The sequence below is a fragment of the Spermophilus citellus genome, assembly GCF_964194105.1.
Source record: "Spermophilus citellus genome assembly, chromosome: 13".
Lineage (NCBI taxonomy): Eukaryota > Metazoa > Chordata > Mammalia > Rodentia > Sciuridae > Spermophilus > Spermophilus citellus.
The window spans coordinates 63,297,074-63,319,610 of NC_138193.1; the positions used below are offsets into that span (position 1 = coordinate 63,297,074).

Genomic DNA, 22,537 nt, shown 5'->3' on the forward strand with positions numbered 1-22,537 from the left:
CCCCAGTTCTATGATGTTGGTTGTGGATGAGATTACCAGATTTCAAACTGTAGGGTAGAAATGACTGGTTAGATGAAGAACTTACTTTTTTGTAAGGGTTATTAGTCTGATTCAGTAGACTGAAATCTCCTGTTTTCAGGAAAAACTCGTCTGTTTTGGAATCTGTCTGCTTCCTTAAAGTTTCAGTTTGATTGTGTGTTTAGAATAAGTGTGTTTGATCAGTTAGGGTCTAGTGAAGGAGCTCAGTCCAAAACATCACTATCCTCCCCCCTCCCCATAATTTTTGTTTATAAAGGAGAGGAGAAAAATTCTCTAAACATATTCATTGCCATTACACACATTGAACTTTAGTCAAACTACCTGCTATTGCCTGAAAGTATACTCTATTTTTCTGCCTCCATATTTTGTGTGTGCTTTTTCCTCAACTGCAATCTTATCCTACATTTCTGCCTATTAAAATTCATTCCACCAGGCGCTTTTCAAATACTTTGACCTTTGTGAAGCCTTCATGGAAAAAAATTCAAGCATACACAAAATAAAGGTAATATAATTTTCTGAATCCATTGTACTGCTTCATTAATTATTACCATTTTGCCTTCCTTTCTTCCTCTTCTCTCTCTCTCTCTCTCTCTTTGGTGCTGGGAATTGAATGCAGGGCCAATCCTTGGGTGCATGCTAAGCATGAGCTTTACCACTGAGCTGCAACCTCCACCCTATGTTTTTTGACAGTCTTCCTTTCTCTTCCTCTAATCCCAACATTTTCAAGCATTCAGAAAAGCTATACAGTGAATACTCTTTATAGTAGTTTGAGTTATTGGAAAGTCATGATAAATTTTAAACTAGAATAGGTGGGATGGCCAACTACAGAAGAGAATAAAAAGGAAGTATGAATAAAAGGTGATAAAGAGCAGCTGTGACTTCTAGGATGAGGAAGAAAGACTAGGATAGGGCCCCTCTACGAAAAGGTTATGTCCATGTTTACATGATGTATAGAAGTGCCCTCTGTCTTTGAGGAGGCTGGGGCCTGAGGCTACTGCTGGAGCTTGTCTTCTCAGCATGGCTTTGGGGTTCCTGTGCTGAATAATAATAATAATGGAGTTATAATGGAGTTCCAGAATTTGGAAGAAAAGTATCTCCCTGCTTCTTTTACCTGGCAGCATCACTCCATTGCCCTGGAGCTGGCCAAGGAGAAATGTTTGTAGGATGGCACAAAGCAGGGCAAAGAAAGGTAGATTTAGAACTAAGAGATACATTGATAATCATATGCTCACCACCTATTCTACAGTTGTTAAGCATTTTGCTATATTTACTTCATTTGTCCATCTACATGAAGTCTTGTGGTTCCTTAGTCTGATTATCACTGTTTTAAATTTAAAAATGATTATTTGCAAAATTAATCTATGGTAGGAAAAAGTACTATCTGTAGTTCCCTCTGGGTGTGAGAGTTGCATGGGGATTGACTGGATAGGGGTTTCATTTTCAGAGGTGATTGTGTTTGTCAAAATCTGCAAATGGTACACTTAAGATTCATGCATTTCATGTTATATAAATTTCATCTAACACCATAAAATGATTAAACCCTAGTTATATGTATATTAAAGAGTTTAGGCGGTGAAGTATATGTAAGTCTACAGCTTTCTTTGAAATGCATTAAACATATGATAGATTAATGGATGCACACTAATAGTTATGTCCAAAAATGAAATATACATAAAGCAAATATAGTAAAATGGTGAAATACTGGATAATTATAAATTTTATAGAATCTAGTGGTTATTTGTTTCACAATATTTTTAACTTTTCTGTATCATGTATTAAACTAATAATTTCCTTGTGTAAAGGAATTATGTCTTGTACATCTATGTGCCTCATAGAACAAAATATGCTGTCTCTCTGACAATAGGTACAAGCAAAAATGTCTTTAAAATTGTCATTGTGGAAGCTGGGAGACTAATTTTGCTTAATGAACCTAACCAGTTTCAAAATTATCTAGCTAAGCAGAATTTTTGTAAATGCAAATGTATTGGGGAAATTGGTGAAATACTGAGAATATCAGAAATTTCTCAGTTTGATATTAGAATAAAATATTATTCAGCCCTCTGTATCTGTGGGTTCTGTTTCTGTGGATTCACTCAATCATGGATCTTATTATTAGCTTGTTTACCAAATTATTTAGCTAAGTGATCAAGCTTAAATTTTTAGGTAGAATTATGAAATATATATTTACTGATTATTAGATTATGAAATATATACTTACTGAAATTATCTTTTTGTTCTAAGATGACAGGTGTATTGTATGCTTTTTTTTGCCTGGGGAATATATTTGGTTCCATCTAAATGGAACTGTTGGTAACTGTAGATGGGGTATATAATAGGCATAGAAAATGGGTGTGTTTCTCTTCCTACTTTCATGACTTTGCTGCTGGATTTAACATTTATGTTACAAAATACTTATTATGAAGGTAACAATTTGCAAATCAACTATCCTCTAAAGGTAAGAGTGTGTAAAGAATGATTCTCCATAGAATTCCTTATATTCCCCTGTTACTTTTTTAATTGAACATTTTAGTATCTTAGCTCCCAAATTGAATTCTATAATACCCTCCCATATTTGGCTAAGTTTAATCTTAACTGTGGCACATGAAGAATTTCATTATTTATATGTGCAAGTTAATTTATAGTTTCTGGAAGTAAATCAGAATCAGATTTTCATGTCTTAATAGCTTTGATCTGTCATATGATATCTTTGTTGGTCTGTTAATTTTATGTAAAAATGACTCAAAATTGGGAGGTGTTAAATTTCCAGACCCTCATAAATTTAATATTTCCTTGATGTAGGTTGTCATGTAACTTACAATTGTATTGTTTTATAGTTTGTATGTAATTATATGTAACATAATCTATTCTATTCTATATGTATTTCATATATATATATAAAATTCTGAAGTAGAATGAATAGCCTCCAAGATACATTTTATATATTATATATAATATATTCTACATTTGATATATATAATTTTAACATTTTAATCTTGAAGTAAAATGAATAATATCCTCATTTTATAGTTTAGGAAACTCAATTTCAAAGGTTGTGACTTGTCCAAGTCTTTAGCCATGTTTACAAAACTATGATCTTACACATAATTTTTTTGTTGTAAAACTCATACTCTCTCATACATTTTAACATCTAAAATGTGTCATGTTTATCTAGTCATAAAGGTAATTAACAATGTATAATAAATACTGACTTACAACAAAACTCTTGTATCTCTCTTCAAAATGCATCTGATGGAATGTAAATGTCCTAGCAATTTGATACTTACCATCATCCATTCAAAAAATAGGTAAGTAACTTTTTTTTGACAGTCAAAAGTTGAGGTTTATATATGTATGTATGCACATTAAACACAATATATATATATAGCATATACATATATATTTTTAGGTTATTTTAATGCTTAAAGGTTTTTAATGATCACAGTATATTTTTTACGGAAATATGAATATAGATAGAACTGTTATGTTTTTCATTTGTCACTTATGACTAAGTGTATTAAAACTTTGTGTCATTACAATTATTAGTAACATTATAAACTTAGGTAAATGATTGTTAAAAATTAAAATTTTAATGGAAACATATCCCTTAAAAGATGTGGCCCTCTCCTTTGCTCCCATTTAGTTTGTATTTCTGGATGAATATTATGTTTTTTAAAATTTTTTATTATTTTTTTTAAGAGAGAGAGAGAGAGAAAATTTTTTAATATTTATTTTTTAGTTTTCGGCGGACACAACATCTTTGTATGTGGTGCTGAGGATCGAACCTGGGCCGCACACATGCCAGGCGATCGTGCTACCGCTTGAGCCACATCCCCAGCTCCTATGGATGAATATTATGAATGGTTAGAATGAGTCTGAATTCAGCCTCAGACTTACTTGTGGTAATCAGAGTTATTATTAATAAGTGTTTAGAAACCTTATTCACCCTGAAAGAAGATTCAAGGCTCGTCGTCAGAGAAAATGCCCGTTTATTGAGGAACAGCTCTGCATATTTATAGAGCTGGGGGTAGTTTGACTTATGACAGTTTAATGGTTGAACAGTTTGACAGTTGGCATGAGGTGTTTTCTGATCCTTATCCAGAATCATGTGAGCCAGCAGGGCTAGTCTGATTGGTGGGTAAGGATCATGTGAGCCAGCAGGGCTAGTCTGGTTGGTGGGTAAGGAACAATGTGAGCCAGCAGGGCTAGTCTGGTTGGTGGGTAAGGATCATGTGAGCCAGAAGGGCTCACCATTGGACGGTTCTTCTCAGGGGATGGGGAAGTTAGTCTTTGGAGCCAGGCTGACTCCCAACACACCCAAATGAGAAGATGGAGCGTTTTTGTTTGTTTGTTTTTTTACTGCCTTCCATGTCATTTGTAACAAACACAAGGTGAACTATCATGAAAAATTGTTTTCAATTATCTATCAATTGGTAACTTGTTTCAACATTTCCTCAATTTGGTTGAAAGCAAATAACTGAAAACCACCTAACTTGCAAAAGGATTTACTGTTCAATAGTCATTCAAAGCTTTACCATAATTTTTCTTCAGTTGTATAGTTCCTCTTTCATTTAGTTTCCTTAATTAATATCCTCTGAAAATGTTAGAAAAAAACTGAAATATTATTTCAGTACCTTCTTTCTAAACAATTTGTGATGAAAAATGCTTTTATTTTATCATTTGCATTAAGTATGTTTGTGTCAAAACTTTTAGGTGGCTCATTTGCTCATTGAATTTTCAGTTTAGGTCAAAACATTGCCATATAACCGAATTGGTAAAATCAGCCAATCAAATAAGCTCAATTTATTTTTTGGTTTTGGTTTGTTTGTTTTTGCAGTGTTGGGGATCGAACCCAGAACCTCATGCATGCTAGGCAAGCACTCTAATGCTGAGCTACATACTCAGCCCAAGATCAGTTTATTTTCTATCAGAAATAAAAAGACTTTATTTTTAAAATTTAGTCAATACCTTATTACTCATTTAAAAGAATCTTTTAAAACTGCTGGAAAAATGAAAAAATTCATTTGTAAGAGAGATTATTAAAACATTAAGATTAAAATGAGTGTATTAAAACTTTTAATACATTTAAATATTATTTAAAAATATTAAAATTATGATAATGTTATTTCCATTGCTTTATTTGTAATAAAGTGGAAGAAAGTGGACCAAAAATGATAAATGACTTACAAAGTAAGGAATATGATAAAAGATATGGTATTCCATTCGTAAATCGATATCAAACTTAAAGATACTGAGTTTCTGAGAATTTTAAAATCAGATATTCAAATTAGAAATGATATATTAATTTCATTAGACTTCTTATACTTCACAATCATACTTTTCTCTGTGTATTTAGCAAAGGAAAAAAGTATGATTGCTAAAAATGAGTTGGTTTGTCATTTAACATGTAATTTTATTTTTTGTTAATAAGGAGTAAGAAATTTTTAAATTCCTAAGCTCAAGATTGACCATAATTGAAATAAATATTTCATTGTGCAATTTGCATTGAAAAATATGTGACTTGCTTTTAATTCCTTATTAAATGTTGTTCATGGAGTGCCTGCATGTCTATAATGATATAGCATATAGCATGTTCCCTCTAGCTACCCCTTTCCTGACTGTCTCTGAGGAGCAAAACAGATTGCTATCCTTTGGTTGTATAAAGCAGGTGTGCATTATTCTCGAAGCCCACTCTGAGCATGTACCAAAAATTTCTCTCATTATTCTCTTAAAATGAATTCTTCTGCCACCTGCTAAGAGAAAGAGGTTTTCCATGTTGTTGTTGTGCCTAAAATCTCATGATTTTTGTCCTTGATTTACAGTGAATTTTAAAAGGAAGAGTTTTCATACCAAATTCTCACTGCCATCCTTATAGCAGGACATTCCCATACTACAAGAAAGCCACAAATATATAAGCCCCTATAACTTCACTCAATCTAAATACAGATTCAGAGTCACTTTGTCTAGTAGCTCCTGGCCTTGTTTTCTTTCCAGTTAGTTGGCCTTGTAAATCAGATTAAGGAATACATTAGCACTGATTTTAAGTTACCCTTCACAGGCAATATAATACAATGCAAGAGAGGATTTTTGGTCAGGTAGGTGTATCAGAATATTTCCAATTACAATGATTATAAAGCTGTGTACTCTACTTGGAGAAGTAATAACTAATGTCAAGTAGCACAAGATGTCCTCTAATTTTTTTTTTAGTTTGAATCTCGAGGTGTATTTCTCAATTTGGAGTACAGTTTTTTGTTGTTGTCAAGGTGGCAAATAGTAGAGCATTAAATCATTATGCTAGATTTGGAGCTATTAAAATTTTTTTCTCAGTTCAGCATTATTAAGGTAATACTTAATTTAAGTTGCAGAAAATATTTGAAATAATTTTAACAACATTCAGCAGAAATACTAAAGGAGCATTAAATTTTAAATTCCTGAAATAGAATGTTGGCTTTTGATATCCTAGGCATTTTGGAACTCATAAGATCATATGCTCTTATAGTATAAAATTATTTAACCTCATGTTAATTTTATCTTTAGAATGTGTAAAGTTGTTATGTGTCTAATTAAAAATCACTTATTTTAATGTTTTCTTTAATGAATACAATTAAACACTTTATTGTATTTTGTTTGTTATAATCTGATTTTCATTCATTGAAAGTAGCCAAATAATACTTAGAAAGTGATGTAAAGATGCCTCTGCTATTGGTCTGAGTAACTACATTTTTATAAGTATGTTGGCTTCATCATAGCATCCATGTAATTATAATCAGTCATATTAGATAATAGAACATTATTAAAAATAGGATCATTTAAAAAGCAAGATTAAGATTTGTGAAATAAAGGAGAGCCCAAATTATTATACATATTTTTTAAATGACAGACTGTAGGATTAAATAATTAAATTATTTAAAAGAAAGTTTGGCTTTGTACTCTTTTTTAAACTTAAGAATAATGTTATCTTGGAAATTATTTGATTGGTTTAGATGAGATGCAGAATATTTTTGAAAGTATTCTCAAGTAATTTCTAAATGTAAATTTCAAAATATGTAGTATTTTAAAAATGATTATCACATTCACTTCAGTGAGTCTTAAACATAGTAATTCCAAAATCATATTTAGCCATGGCAAAAATAAAAGTGCTTCTAATTTAATTTAAAATTGTAGCCAAATTGAGAACTACTTTATTACTATTTTTTATTATTTTATATAGTCACAATTTATACATAGCCCAGTATATTTAGCTTATACACACACACACACACACACACACACACACACACGTATATATGGAACACTTCACAAATTTGCATGTCATCCTTGTACAAGGCCTATGCTAATCTCTGTATCATCCCAACTTTAGTATATGTAATACTGCAAATACAATTACAAAATATTTGACTAGAATTTTCAGGAATGGTGATGTATGAGATATTTTATGTTATAACCGGAGTAGTGATGTCTGCCTAAATTCCCAGCTGAGGCAGGAGGTCATAAGTTGGAGACCAGCCTGGACAACTTGATGAGAACCTGTCTCAAAATAAAAAGGATGAATATATAACCCAGTGGTAGAACACTTGTATAGCATGTGTGAGGCCTTGGGTTCAATATCCGATACCCTTACCCCCAAAAGTCATGTGATTATGTAATCAAGTTGCTTTGAGTATACAAAAGGTAGAATTGAGTATAGTTAGTTGCTAGGTTCTTTTTTTAAACTTTGAATAAAGGAAGAGAGAGCATCATCCATCAGGGTTTTTTGTTTGTTTGTGGTACTGGGGATTGAACCCAGGGCCTCACTCATGCTAAGTAAATGCTCTACTTCTGAACTACACCCTCAGCCTCAGGATTTTCTTTTCTTTTTTTTGTACTGGGGATTGTACCCAGGAACACTCAAACCACTGAGCCACATCCCTAGCCCTTTTTTATATTTTACTTAGAGACAAGGTCTCACTAAGTTGCTGAGGCTGGCTTTGAACTTGTGATCCTCAGCCTCCTGAGCCATTGGGATTACAGGAGTGCCCCACTGCACCTGACCCCAGAATTGTTTTTGATAATTACATGTTTCTAGGTGTATGAGCTACCCAACACTTGGTTTTTTTTTTCTTTTAAGTGGAAGGAGTAAGATTTGTTGATCTTAACTCTACTACGTCACTTTGTGACCTTGAATACTTTTCTTGGTCTCTAAAAGCCTAGTTTACCCTGGAAATAATATCATGGAGTAACCAAAAAGTCTGGAAACATAAAGTGGCAATTATACTCCGATAGCTATCCATTTAAATGAAGAAATGTACAAAACATTCATACATACTGTTTCTAAGAGCAAAACTCTGGAAATAACCCAGGTGTCCATGATGAATAAATATATGAAAATGAATGGACCATAGCAATATATACTCATATGGATGAATATAAAAAGAATGCAATGTTTAGTGAAAAAAGCAAATCACATAAGAATATATACAATATAATTCAATTTTTATAAAAAATTGTGTAAATGCTGTGATTTGTATGTGATTTGAAAGTTTGTTTCTCAGTATAACAGTATTAAAAACTGATAGGACTTTTAAGAGGTTGGACCTAGTGGCAGATAATTAGGTCATGGGGGCACTACCTTCAGAAGGGATTAATGTCCATCTCTTGGGAGTGTTTTAGGTTCGAGGGGGCTGGATTAGTTACTTTGAGAATGAACTGTTATACAGTGAGACTGTCACATGTATTTGTTCTCTTTTCTTTCAGCCATAATCCTGAAAGACACAATACTAAAAGTCATAGTCTTGAATGTTGAAGTCCTGAAAGATTGAAGTCCCTAAAGTCAATCCCAAAAGATCAAAATCTTGAAAATATAATCTGGAAAAATAAGTAAAATTTTACATGAGATGTTTATTTACATTTTAAGAAGAGAAATTGTTCAAGAAACAACACAATAGAACATCCTATAGGCCACTTTACACAATATAATAGGCTACATAGCAAAAATATCCAGGTATAACTAATGAAAGTTCAGATACAGAGAAGAGCAGGCAAGCTGTATTAATAATAGGTCAAAAAGTGAAATGTATAAACATATATCACTATGGTTGGTAATTATGCACACATAATTTTATAACTACAGTCACATGAACTATTGTGATGGATAACCTAAGTCTTATGAGAAAGTAAAAAAATCCCAGTGGGTCATAATGTTCATGAAGAACAGACAGATCATCTCTGTCCTTTTCTTTATTTTATTCTTAATAACCATGATTGACCCCTGAGTAAACTGTCTAATAAATTCATTTTATAAATGAATTTGAATCATTTTTTAAAATATACAATTACCACACTACTAATAAGCATTATTTTTCTACAATTTGCTATGCTATGTAATTCATCTTTTTATCATTTCCAATACTGAAAATGTAAATTATGTAGAGAATTCTATTTTATTTTATGCATTTTTTTGCAAATTTGACTCTATGAAAGTGCATTATCACATTGGCTTTGTGTGTAAGCATTGTGTGTGTGTAGAAAATGTTGAAATTTCCTCAATAAATGAAGAGATGTCCTTTTAGTACATCTGCATTTATGAAAGAAAATTTGTAGAGATCTCAGTTCAAAGGGACTGCATGTGCAATGGTGACCTAGAGGAAGGAGAATCCAGTTAGACTCTTGACAGTCATAAAAATAAATATATTGTTACAACCTGTGATGAACCACATAAAGAAAAATTTCAGGTTGTAGAAGGATTGTAAGACAAAAGAACTGACCTGTCATTAAATGTTGGTAAAATGTTTCCATAGATTGTTATCTCTTTTTCTTCAGATTTTTGTTCTATTAAATTGACATCAGTGTACATTAGTACAAAAATAGCTGATCTTAAATGTCATTTGGAGAATATTGTTTGAATTGACTTATTTTGCTATGGTTTTACCTTTGTGATAGCATACAAAATAAAAATTTGCTCAGCTAGTTATTGTGGTACAAATCTTAATACCAAAAGACACAACCCCAAATATAGCCTTTTCCTCCTCGCCAGTGGGAATTGCAGTTTTCAGGATTTTGGCTTTCAGGATTTCAACATTTAGGGTTTTAATCTTTTGAGATTGTGATTTTTTACTTTAAGGATTTTGATCTTTTGAGGTTTCAACATTTGAGTTTAAGATATTGGAACTGTGCCTTTTGAGATTATGATTAATACTGCATCCATTTTTGCTGCACAGCTCTTGCTTGCACTCCTGCCATGTAATGCCATTGTTATGACACAGCATGAAGCCCTCACCAGATGGGGACCACCCAATCTTGGACTTTCAAACTCCAAAACTATTAGCTAAATAAAGCTTTCCACTTTATAATGTACCCAGTCTCAGGTATTCTGTTATAGCAGTACAAATAGGCTAAGACTGTAGCAAATACTATTGTTGAGGACTTCATATTTAAAACCATAAATAAGATCATGGGAAGGATTAATTCAAAATTCAGGATGGTGGTTGTTGGTGTGGCAAGTGCACTGGGGTATCTGGAGTATTGGTAATCTGCTTCTAAACTGTGTATGTTTGTGGGTATTTAAAAATATTTTAAAATGTATGTTTGACATTTACAACATATATATGACTATTCATTTATGTATATTTTGTTGAAAATAAAATAGAAAAGCCATAGATCTTTATCTTTTATGATTGAACTGAGCAAATTTGAGAAAAAAAAATAGTCACTCATGAATCATCTGCCTTAAAAGAAAAATTACCATGTTTGCAGATACCATTCAAATTTTCAATGTTAGATTTAAATCTGTCATATTGGTATTTAAAAAAAGTTTTTTGGACATACTTACATGGAGTATAACTTATTCTTGTGGTTGTACATGATGTGTAGTTTCAGTGGTGGTGTATTCCTAGATGAACATAGGAAAATTATATTTGTCCTATTTTTTATCCCTTTCTTCCTTTTTGATTATATGAATTTTTTTTACAATTACATGTTATCACCTTTATTGGCTCCTTAGTAATAATTATTTACTTATTCTTATGATTGCTTTAGGGTTCATAGCATACACCAAAATTCTACTTTGAAGTGGTATCATGTTTAGTATAAGAGCCTACCAATAATTTGTTTTCATTTTCCCGTTCCAACCATTGTTCTGTGGTTGTGGTACATTTACTTGGGTTTAAAGTATAAGTTCCATAATACATTGTTATTCTTTTCATTTAAACAAATTAAAGGGCTTTAAGTAATTAGGAAAATATCTTAATATTTATGTAGTTTACATTTTTAATAATTTAACTTTTTCTATAGATTCATATTTCAATATGGAATGATTTTTTCTGCTTAAAATACTTACTTTTAAAAAATATTTCTTGTATGTAGTGTGAACTGGATGGTAAAAAAAAGTCAGCTTTTGTGTATCTGAAAAGTCTTTTTTTGTTTGTTTTTTCAAAGATATTTTCACAGGGTACACAGAATTATAGGTTGATAATTTTCCCCCCCTCTACATTGAAGATTTTTATTTTTATTTTTTTTAAGAGAGAGAGGGAGACAGAGAGAGAGAGAGAGAGAGAGAGAGAGAGAGAGAATTTTTATTTATTTTTTTAAGCTTTCGGCGGACACAACATCTTTGTTTGTATGTGGTGCTGAGGATTGAACCCGGGCCTCACGCATTCGAGGCGAGCGCGCTACCGCTTGAGCCACATCCCCAGCCCCTGAAGATTTTTAAATTTGCCTTATTTCTGATGAGAAATCTGCTATAATCCCTGTCTTTCTTCTTTTGTACTCAAGTGTCTGTTTCTCTTTGGATCTTTTTATTAACATTTTCACTTTATCACTGGTTTGAATAATTTGATGATGATTTGCTATCAGTTTATGTTATTGAGTAATAATGGATATACCCTTTTTCATGTTTCTTGTGCTTGGAATTCATTGAGCTTCTTGGACCTGTGGGTCCATGTAAGTATGTCCAAAAAAAAATGTCCAATTTTGGGCATAATTTCTTCAAATATTTGTTTTCTGCCTCCTATCCTGCCATTGTTTTGGGGATTCAAGTATATTTGTAGTAGGCCAACTGAAGTTAACTCACTGATGCTCTGTTTACTTTTAAGTTCTCTTTTTTATTTCTAGGTTTCTTTTGTAAAGTTTCTATTTCTCTATCTTCAAGGCTATTAATCTTTTCTTTTGCAATATCAAATACGCTGTTAATTCTATTCAATGTGTTTTTCATGTCACATTTTGTAGTTTTTATCTGCAGAAGTTTGACTTGTGTCTTTTTCTTTTCTTGTCTTTCATGTCTACTACAGTTTTTAAACATACTGAGTACAGTTATATATAGTTGCTTTTAAGATTTATTAGGCAGGATCTGAGTTGTTCTTAGTATAGGACTAGTAATTCTCCATGCCTAAGCCAGGCCTTTTTTGTATATTCTACCCAGTGACTGAATCAAGAAGTTTGTCTGTGGAGCTTTGGGAATAGGTATCATTCTTAGCCCCTTTTGTGTGCCAAGCATTATTATCTATAATCTGTAATTTTTTCTGATTGTTCTTTTCTGGGCCTCATGCTTTTCTTGTGTGCATGTGCTGTCACTACCTAACTGAATTCTCAAGGGGAACCATCTGAAGTTTTCTGGTTTTCTCTCTCTGAAGCTCTCTCCTCTCCACAGAATTCTAAAGACCTTGTCCTCCTCAGTCTTCTAGTTATTTCCCCAATTTAACAGATTGTTTGCTGGGCTCCTCCTGGTTTATCCTTCCCTGAACAGGACCTTTCCTCTTCTAACATAGCTTCATATGCCTTCCATTCTGGTTTTACTTCTCTCTTTTTTGGTAAATAGGAGTGCTTTCTTTCTTGCATGCTCAGCTTTTATTTTTATTTTTTTTCCTCCCAATCTTTTTATCCTAAAATAGTTTTAGATTTACTGAAGCATTTTGTAAGAATTGTAAAAAGAGCTTTTAAGTCTCCTTCAACTAGATTTATTAATTGTTAACATCCTGTCACAATTGGTTTACCACACCTTTCTCATCATCTCACTTTTCCCAAGTTTTTTATTTTTCTGAAATACTTGAGAGTAAGTGGCAGACATCATGCCCTGCAACCCTTTTTTATCTTCAATGCTATTTCTTAAGAACAAAGGCATTCTTTTATATAACCACCAGTTGTAAAATTCAGAAAATTTGACATTGATGTGCATACACTATTGTCTCATATATTCTCGTGTTCACATTCTGCCAGTTTTTTCAATAATGTTCCATGACATTTTTTTCTCCAGTAGAGGATCAAACACTGAATTTAGATGTCATTTCTATTTAATCTTATATAATTTGGAGCAGCTCCTCTTTGTCTTTCATGACATTGTCTTGATTTTTAGGCTAGTTGTATGGAATGCCCTTCAATTTGGGTTTATGTGATATTTCTCATGATTAAATTCAGGTTATACATTTTTGGCAAGAAGACTACTTAAGGGATTCTGTGGCCTTATCAGAATATTGTATGTTTGTCTTACTACTTATGATAATAATTTTAATTGGTTAAGATATCATTGATATCATTCCCCAAACTTCTTTTCTTTTTTTTGTACTGGAGTTTGAACTAAGGGATGTTTTATTACTAAGCTACATCCCTAGTACTTTTTTTTTTTTAATATTCTTAGTTGTAGATGGACACAGTACCTTTATTTTTATTTATTTATTTATTTTATGTGTTGCTAGGTATTGAATCCTGTGCCTCATGCATGCTAGGCGAGCACTCTACCACTGAGCTATACCTCAGCCCCCCACTCTTCTTTTATTTTTTATTCCGAGACAGAGTGTTACTAAGATGCTGAGGGCCTTCATAAATTGCTGAGGCTGACTTTGAATTTGCAATCCTCCTGCCACAGCTCCCCATGTTGCTGGGATTATAGGCATGCGCCACTACACCCAGCTCATACACTAAATTTCTTTCCTGTAAAATTGTTATCTTTTTCCCCTTGAAAATAAGTAGCAGTCAATGGGAACATACTTTGAAGCTCATTAATATTCTTATCAAACTTTTATGCATAGTTTTAGTCCTTATTGATTTTTTCCTTAATCAGTTATTTCCGTGGTTGTAAAATGATTTTCAAAGTCTGTCATTTCTCATTTATTTAGAATTATATTGTATATATTGTCTTTATTCCTTCCTTCCTTCCTGATCCTTCTATTTACCTATCTACCTACCTACCTACTATCATCTGTCTACTCTCTCCTATTATTAGTATGTACTGTATTTTATGTATGTACGTTCCTACTTTATGCAGTGGATTAATAGTGCATTAAGGATTTGTTTTTCTTTAAGTGAATGCTGACATCTTCTTTCCAGTTTGGCATGACTTAAGAGCAAATGAATTAAAAAATTACAACAGAACAGAGAACAGAGACCACCTCAGATGCTTTGTAGTAGGAAGCTATATTAGTGTACATATACATGTGATAATGAGAAAAGACTAATCTGTCACTTGGTGAGATTGCAGGAGAACCCAGGAAAAGTCAAACTGTAATTCTAATCTGATGTTCCCTTCTTCTGAACAGGAACAAATAGAACAATTATGTGGGTCTCTCGAAGGGTAGAACTGATAGGCCATTCTTGAATCTCAGGAAGTCATGGGTTCTGGGTTATCTTATTCTCCCAGTTTCAGGAGTTCACAGATCTTATTTTAGTGACTTTTAAAAACTATCAGTGACTTCTTTTTTAAATAGTTCTGTTTTTTCTTATTGCTCTTAACTGCCTGAATGTACCCATAGTTTCTTAGGCAGAGTTAACTGGGTCTGGGAGATGACCTCTGCCATCTTTTCCTATCTGATTTCTCATATTTTGCTTACCAACCTCTAGTCTATGTCAGGTGTCCATTCCCAGCCTACTCAGATGTATGTGTAGTGCACAATGGGAAAGAATTATCATCTTTAGAACACATATATTTTTGTCTGGAATATCCTGTGGGTCCCTTTGTTGTAGAACTAGTAAAAAGGGCAGTTTTCTCAAGTGGTTACTGTGGCTATAGTTGGCAATTTGTATCTGCATCCTGTTCTTCATCCTACCAGAACAGTGCCCTGCTATATCTAGGGATTATGAGCTAAGTGATTTGCTTTCTGCATTATTTGCAGAACACCAATATGGTGATATTTATTTAAATTTATTTTAAGTAATGATAATGTTGAAAATTATTATAAAACCGGGACAAGATTTTTCAGTGATTTAATACATTATTCACTAAAATTTTTTAGTGAATGACTATTAAATAAGTCCACTTTATTAATTTGGCTTGATTAAGAAGTATAAATATAACTCAGTATTTTCTTTTTGTATTTCTGTTCTTACAGCATTATTATTTAATATTTTCCTTAAAAGAGCTATTTAGCACTTCTGTGAATATAGTGTAGACTTTTTGTAGTTATCACTTTCAAAAGCTTAAACTAGATTTTCTAGTTTGCCTTTGAAAATTTCCTTTATTGGTTATCACTTGTTTATATGTTCTTTCTATTTAATATGAATGAAATATTAATATCTAATTGTTTAAAGTGCAGTACTTAAGTTAATTCCATGTATAATTAAAAAATTTAAATACATTAACATTTCACAACATAGTCTATGATTGGGATTAGGACTGTTTGTATTTGCTGTTCAAATACTCAGTATAATATTTGGTATTTGGATAAAATGCTATTATTCATATCAAGTATGTTTGTTTAAAATTTTAGAGGAGATAGACTGGGGAGCTTGGAAAACTTGTATTTAACTTAAAATTGTTTGATTGTTTTCAGATATTAAATATACAAAATAGTTTTTGGGAATCTCTCAGTTTTATATGACTATTAGATTTTGTAGGTTTGCATCCTTTAATAATGTGTTACTTTTAAATGTCATACATAAAACATTTAATCTTTGGGTCATGTTTGAAATGGGATAAAGGAAGGGAAAAGTGAAATGAGATACCTTCTCAATTCTTTTCTAGAGAACGTGAAACTCTCCTATTTCCTTAAGCAGACTTTCCTATACGATAAATTTTATTTCACTAGAGAAAACACGTCTTTATTTTAAAGCACAATACTTTCCTTGTACATTGTGTAAATTGTTAAGGGTGTTGACATTTAAAAAGATGTCTGACAGAACCAACTATTTACAACAAGCCCAGGCCAGCCAGAACTACTCTGGGAAGATGATATAGACTCACTGAAGCTAAAACTACCATAAGGCAAGATTACTCTAGAGACATAAAGTCTGGGTTTTGATTGCAGGAAACATCACTTTGGAAATTACTCTGTAGGTAGGATTAAATATAAAAACTTGAAATACGCATCTAAAATGAATTAAGTTACCATGCTGACTAGAACTCATTGTGAAATGATTTGTTAAAAAAGCATTTTGGCTACTATTATTTAAATTACTTTAAGAAAGTTTGAAACTGAATTGTGGAACTTATAGTGAATATTAAAAGAACGTCATCTTTTCTGGCTATGAAAGTATGATTTTATTATTATAAGTTGACTCTTAGAAAGCTATTAACTAATAGTTATTTAATCTATATGTGATATTGTAGTATAATACAAAATATAAAATTGATCTCAGCCCCTGGTGCCTGGCATACAGCCCCCAAAACCCTTGGAATCTTCAGTGTGATGTTTCTTTTTATGTACTAATGAGATGACTGGAGTCTCCTGGATTTTCTCAGAATGCAGTGGGTGAGGGGTAGGTGATTGCCAGAGGAACCAGCCATATTATTAGAGGGTTGGAACTTTCAACTGTGTCTCCCAATCTCCAGGGAAGGGAGATGGGCTAAAGGTTGAGTTGATCACCCATAGCCAGTGATGTAATCAATCATGTCCTCATAACGAAGTTTCAAAAAAAATCAAGAGCTTCTGGATAGCTGAACACATAGAGGTTCCTGGAGAGTGGAGCATTTGGAGAAAGCATGGAAGTTCTGTGCCCCTTCCCAAATGCCTTGCCCTGTACATCTCTCTCATCTGTATTCTCTATAATATTATTTACAATAAACTAATAAAAAAGTAAATTTATGGAACCCAAGGAGAGAGTTATCTCAACCTTGATTTATAGTTATTTAGTTAGAAGCATAGGTCACAATCTGGGGCTTGTAATTAGCAGTAGAAGTGGAATGGTGTAGACCTGTAGGACTGAGCCCTTAACCTGTGGGGATCTGATGGTATCTGTAGGTAGATAGGGTCAGTACTGAGTTAAATTACATGATACCCAGTTGGTATCTGCTATCGAATTGCTTAGTGTCTATCTGTGGAGAATCCCCACACATCTGTTATCGGAATTGCTTTTTGTATATGTATGTATGTATATATACACACACACACACACACACACACACACACACACACACACACATGCATACAGAGATACTGTAATAGAGAACAATAAATTTCTAATAATAATAATACTTTTGGGAAATAATTATTGGATCAATGATCCTAAGTTCGTTTAGTTACAGTGGGTAGCTAGGCTGCCTACTTTTGCAATGATTTTTAAGATTGTGTTATAGAATTACTGGTGGCATCTATGTAACTGTATCTTTTTGTTTTAGCCCTTTACTATCAGAATATTGTTAAGTGATAAATTTAAGAAGTTAATATGATATTGATTCTCACACAAATTTAAAATGAACATATGTCAAATTTTTTTTTAAAGAGAGAGGGAGGGAGGGAGAGAGAGAGAGAGAGAAAGAGAGAGAGAGAGAGAGAGAATTTTAATATTTATTTTTTAGTTACCGGCGGACACAACATCTTTGTTTTGTACGTGGTGCTGAGGATCGAACCCGGGCCGTAAGCATGCCAGGCGAGCGCGCTACCGCTTGAGCCACATCCCCAGCCCTGTCAAATTTTTTACTTAGTTTATTAATTAATAATATTATTTCCAGTTGAAGTACCACACATTTATAGTTAAGGAATATTGAATACAAAACTGGCATAACTGATGAATATCCACTGAACAATAATCACTACTTTCTATAGTTCACAATTTGCATTTCCAGGGGTAGGAATCATTTGTATTACCATCAATTTCCTGGAAGTTAACTAGTCTCTCTACAGAGTTGTAAAATAGTCAAGTCAATGACAGACAGATTGGACAAGCTAGCCAAAACACTTTGTTAAATTTCAGTCTTTTCACAGTTTTTCCTGAGGTAGGCTCAGTGGTTCACACCTATAATCCCAGTAGTTAGGAAGGCTGAGAAAGAAGAATTGCAAGCTCAAGACCAGCCTTAGCAACTTAGTGAGGCCCTAAGTAACTTAGTAAGATCTGTTTCAAAATAATAAATAAATAAATAAATAAATAAATAAATAAATAAATAAATAAATAGGGCTAGGGATGTGGCTCAGTGGTAAAGTTCTTCTGGGTGTAATCCCTAGTACCAAACATTTTTTTCCTTCTTGTTTATTATTGGTACCTCTGGTAATTTCTATAAGCTTGATTTTAGTAGTTGTAAGAGAGAAATTATTTTATGTCTATTCAAATATGGTAATTTAGTGATGTTAATTCTGTGAGGGCAAGCATCTTAAACTGCAGGAATCATAGTATAATGATGTTCTGGTGTAAGTGTAATAGGTCAGTTAAAACCTGTGTTCTGATTCAGAAAGTAGAAGAAAACATTTTTTTTAAAAATAAATCTAATCTTATTTTAATTGTAATGAGGGAGCCACTTATTTGAAGGAATCTAGTAATGAATATTTATAAAAAGTAAAAATCCTTTTCTAACTGAAGTAGTTCTTCCCTGCTTTTAACTATTTTGGAGTTAAAAGTTATACCCAACTCAAAATCTGATGTACAAAGCATCTCTGAGATGTACATCAGATTTTGAGTTGGGTATAACTTTTAACTCCAAAATAACTAGAAGCCCTGAACTATATTGATGTTATTTTTATGAAATGTTCATAGTGTATGATTTCTGCCCTGATTTCTGCTCATACTTTCTATGATTTCTGCTCATACTTTCTATTTTATAGTTAATAATAACATATTAAAGATAGTTTATAGTTGCATGTCCTTGTATGAAGGAGGTGAAATATCATGTCTGATGAAATAGGCTCTGTCTGCCCTTCTTAGACTTTGAGCCAATCAGATAGTCCTGCCCAGGACACTGACTCTTAAGGAAATGATATATGTTATAGATTAGTTAGATTGGCTGAATCAGCTCTGGAGTAGCTGAGAACCCAGCAGTAGTGGGGTGGGAAGTGAGCATGGATTTTCAGGGTTCTAAGGAATATGGACTTGAGTTTATGGTTTACGGTTTTTTATTTTTAAATTTATCACAAGAATTGTTTTTTTTTAATTTTTACTTCATTTATTGTATTTATTTTTTTTGTGGTGCTGAGGATCGAACCAGTGCCTCACATGTGTAGGCAAGAATTCTACCGCTGAGCAATAACCACAGCCCCTGGTTTAGGATTTTTTTAAAATTTTTTTAATTTTTTTTTATTGGTTGTTCACAACATTACAAAGCTCTTGACAAATCATATTTCATACATTAGAATCAAGTGGGTTATGAACCCCCATTTTTACCCCAAATACAGATTGCAGAATCACATCGGTTACACATCACATTTTTACATACTGCCATATTAGTGACTGTTGTATTCTGCTACCTTTCCTATCCTCTACTATCCCCCCTCCCCTCCCCTCCCATCTTCTCTCTCTACCCCATCTACTGTAATTCATTTCCCTCCATGTTTGTTATCCCATTCCCCTCATAACCTCTTATATATAATTTTGTATAACAGTGAGGGTCTCCCTCCATTTCCATGTGATTTCCCTTTTTTTCTCCCTTTCCCTCCCGCCTCATGTCTCTGTTTAATGTTAAACTTTTCTTCCTGCTCTTCCTCCCTGTTCTGTTCTTAGTTGCTCCCATTATATCAAAGAAGACATTTGGTATTTGTTTTTTAGGGATTGGCTAGCTTCACTAAGCATAATCTGCTCTAGTGCCATCCATTTCCCTGCAAATTCCGTGATTTTGTCATTTTTTAGTGCTGCGTAATACTCCATGGTGTATAAATGCCACATTTTTTTAATCCATTCATCTATTGAAGGGCATCTGGGTTGATTCCACAGTCTATCAATTGTGAATTGTGCTGCTATGAACATCGATGTGGCAGTATCCCTGTAGTGTGCTCTTTTAAGGTTTTCAGGAAATAGTCCGAGAAGGGCAATAGCTGGGTCAAATGGTGGTTCCATTCCCAGCTTTCCCAGAAATCTCCATACTGCTTTCCAAATTGGCCGCACCCGTTTGCAGTTCCACCAGCAGTGTACAAGAGTACCCTTTTCCCCACATCCTCGCCAGCACTCGTTGTTGTTTGACTTCGTCATGGCTGCCAATGTTACTGGGGTGAGGTGGTATCTTAGGGTGGTTTTGATTTGCATTTCCTTGACTGCTAGCGATGGTGAGCATTTTTTCATGTACTTGTTGATTGATTGTATGTCCTCCTCTGTGAAGTGTTTGTTTATGTCCTTGGCCCATTTGTTGATTGGGTTGTTTGTTTTCTTATTGTCTAATTTTTTGAGTTCTTTGTATACTCTGGATATTAGGGCTCTATCTGAAGTGTGAGGAGTAAAAATTTGTTCCCATGATGTGGGCTCCCTATTTACCTCTCTTATTGTTTCTCTTGCTGAGAAAAAACTTTTCAGTTTAAGAAAGTCCCATTTGTTGATTCTTGTTATTAACTCTTGTGCTATGGGTGTCCTGTTAAGGAATTTTGAGCCCATCCCCACAATCTGTAGATCGGAGCCAACTTTTTCTTCTATCAGACGGAGAGTCTCTGATTTGATATCTAGCTCCTTGATCCACTTTGAGTTGACTTTTGTGCATGGCGAGAGTAGGGGATTCAGTTTCATTTTGTTGCATATGGATTTCCACTTTTCCCAACACCATTTGTTGAAGATGCTATCTTTTCTCCATTGCATGTTTTTAGCTCCTTTATCAAATATAAGATAGTTGTAGCTTTGTGGATTAGTCTCTGTGTCCTCTATTCTGTACCATTGGTCCACCCGCCTGTTTTGGTACCAGTACCATGCTGTTTTTATTACTATTGCTCTGTAATATAGTTTGAAATCTGGTATCGCTATACCACCTGATTCACACTTCCTGCTTAGAATTGTTTTTGCTATTCTGGGTCTTTTATTTTTCCATATGAATTTCATGATTGTTTTATCTATTTCTACAAGAAATGCCATTGGGATTTTGATTGGCATTGCATTAAACTTATAGAGAACTTTTGGTAATATTGCCATTTTGATGATGTTAGTTCTGCCTATCCATGAACAAGGTATATTTTTCCATCTTCTAAGATCCTCTTCTATTTCTTTCTTTAGGGTTCTGTAGTTTTCATTGTATAGGTCTTTCACCTCTTTTGTTAGGTTGATTCCCAAGTATTTTTTTTGAGGATATTGTGAATGGAGTGTTTTTCCTCATTTCCGTTTCAGAAGTTTTGTCTCTGATATACAGAAATGCCTTTGATTTATGTGTGTTGATTTTATATCCTGCCACTTTGCTAAATTCATTTATTAGTTCTAGTAGTTTTTTTGTAGACCCTTTTGGGTCTTCTAGGTATAGAATCATGTCATCTGCAAATAGTGATAATTTAAGTTCTTCTTTTCCTATTTTTATGCCTTTAATTTCTTTCGTCTGTCTAATTGCTCTGGCCAGTGTTTCGAGAACTATATTGAATAGAAGTGGTGAGAGAGGGCATCCCTGTCTTGTTCCAGATTTTAGAGGGAATGCCTTCAATTTTTCTCCATTCAGAATGATGCTAGCCTGAGGCTTAGCATAGATAGCTTTTACAATGTCGAGGTAAGTTCCTGTTATCCCTAGTTTTTCTAATGTTTTGAACATAAAGGGATGCTGTACTTTGTCGAATGCTTTTTCTGCGTCTATCGAGATGATCATATGGTTCTTATCTTTAAGTCTATTGATGTGGTGAATAACATTTATTGATTTCCGTATATTGAACCATCCTTGCATCCCAGGGATGAATCCTACTTGATCATGGTGCACAATTTTTTTGATGTGCCTTTGTATCCGATTCGCCAGAATTTTATTGAGTATTTTTGCATCTAGGTTCATTAGAGATATTGGTCTGTAGTTTTCTTTCTTTGAGGTGTCTTTGTCTGGTTTCGGAATCAGGGTGATGTTGGCCTCATAAAATGAATTTGGAAGAGCTCCCTCTTTTTCTATTTCCTGAAATAACTTGAAAAGTATTGGTATTAATTCTTCTTTAAAGGTTTTGTAGAACTCCGCTGTATACCCATCCGGTCCTGGGCTTTTCTTGGTTGGAAGTCTTTTGATTGCTTCTTCTATTTCATCTATTGATATTGGTCTGTTTAAGTTGTGAGTTTCCTCCTGACTCAGTCTGGGCAAATCATATGACTTAAGGAATTTATCGATGTCTTCACTATCTTCTATTTTATTGGAATATAGGTTTTCAAAATAATTTCTAATTGTTTTCTGTATTTCTGAAGCGTCTGTTGTAATATTGCCTTTTTCATCCCGTATGTTAGTAATTTGTGTTCTCTCTCTTCT

General features: G+C 33.3%; 1 protein-coding gene across 2 annotated transcripts in view; it reads left to right on the forward strand.

Annotated features, from left to right (window-relative positions):
* The window catches only part of WDPCP (WD repeat containing planar cell polarity effector), a 371,882-nt gene that overhangs the window by 1,582 nt on the left and 347,763 nt on the right, over positions 1 to 22,537 (forward strand). For both annotated transcript variants that reach the window (XM_081264390.1, XM_081264391.1), the window contains exon 2: positions 473 to 541. In XM_081264390.1, coding sequence (XP_081120516.1) covers positions 509 to 541 — 33 coding nt within the window. In that variant the 5' untranslated portion in view covers positions 473 to 508. The remainder of the gene's footprint in view (positions 1 to 472; positions 542 to 22,537) is intronic.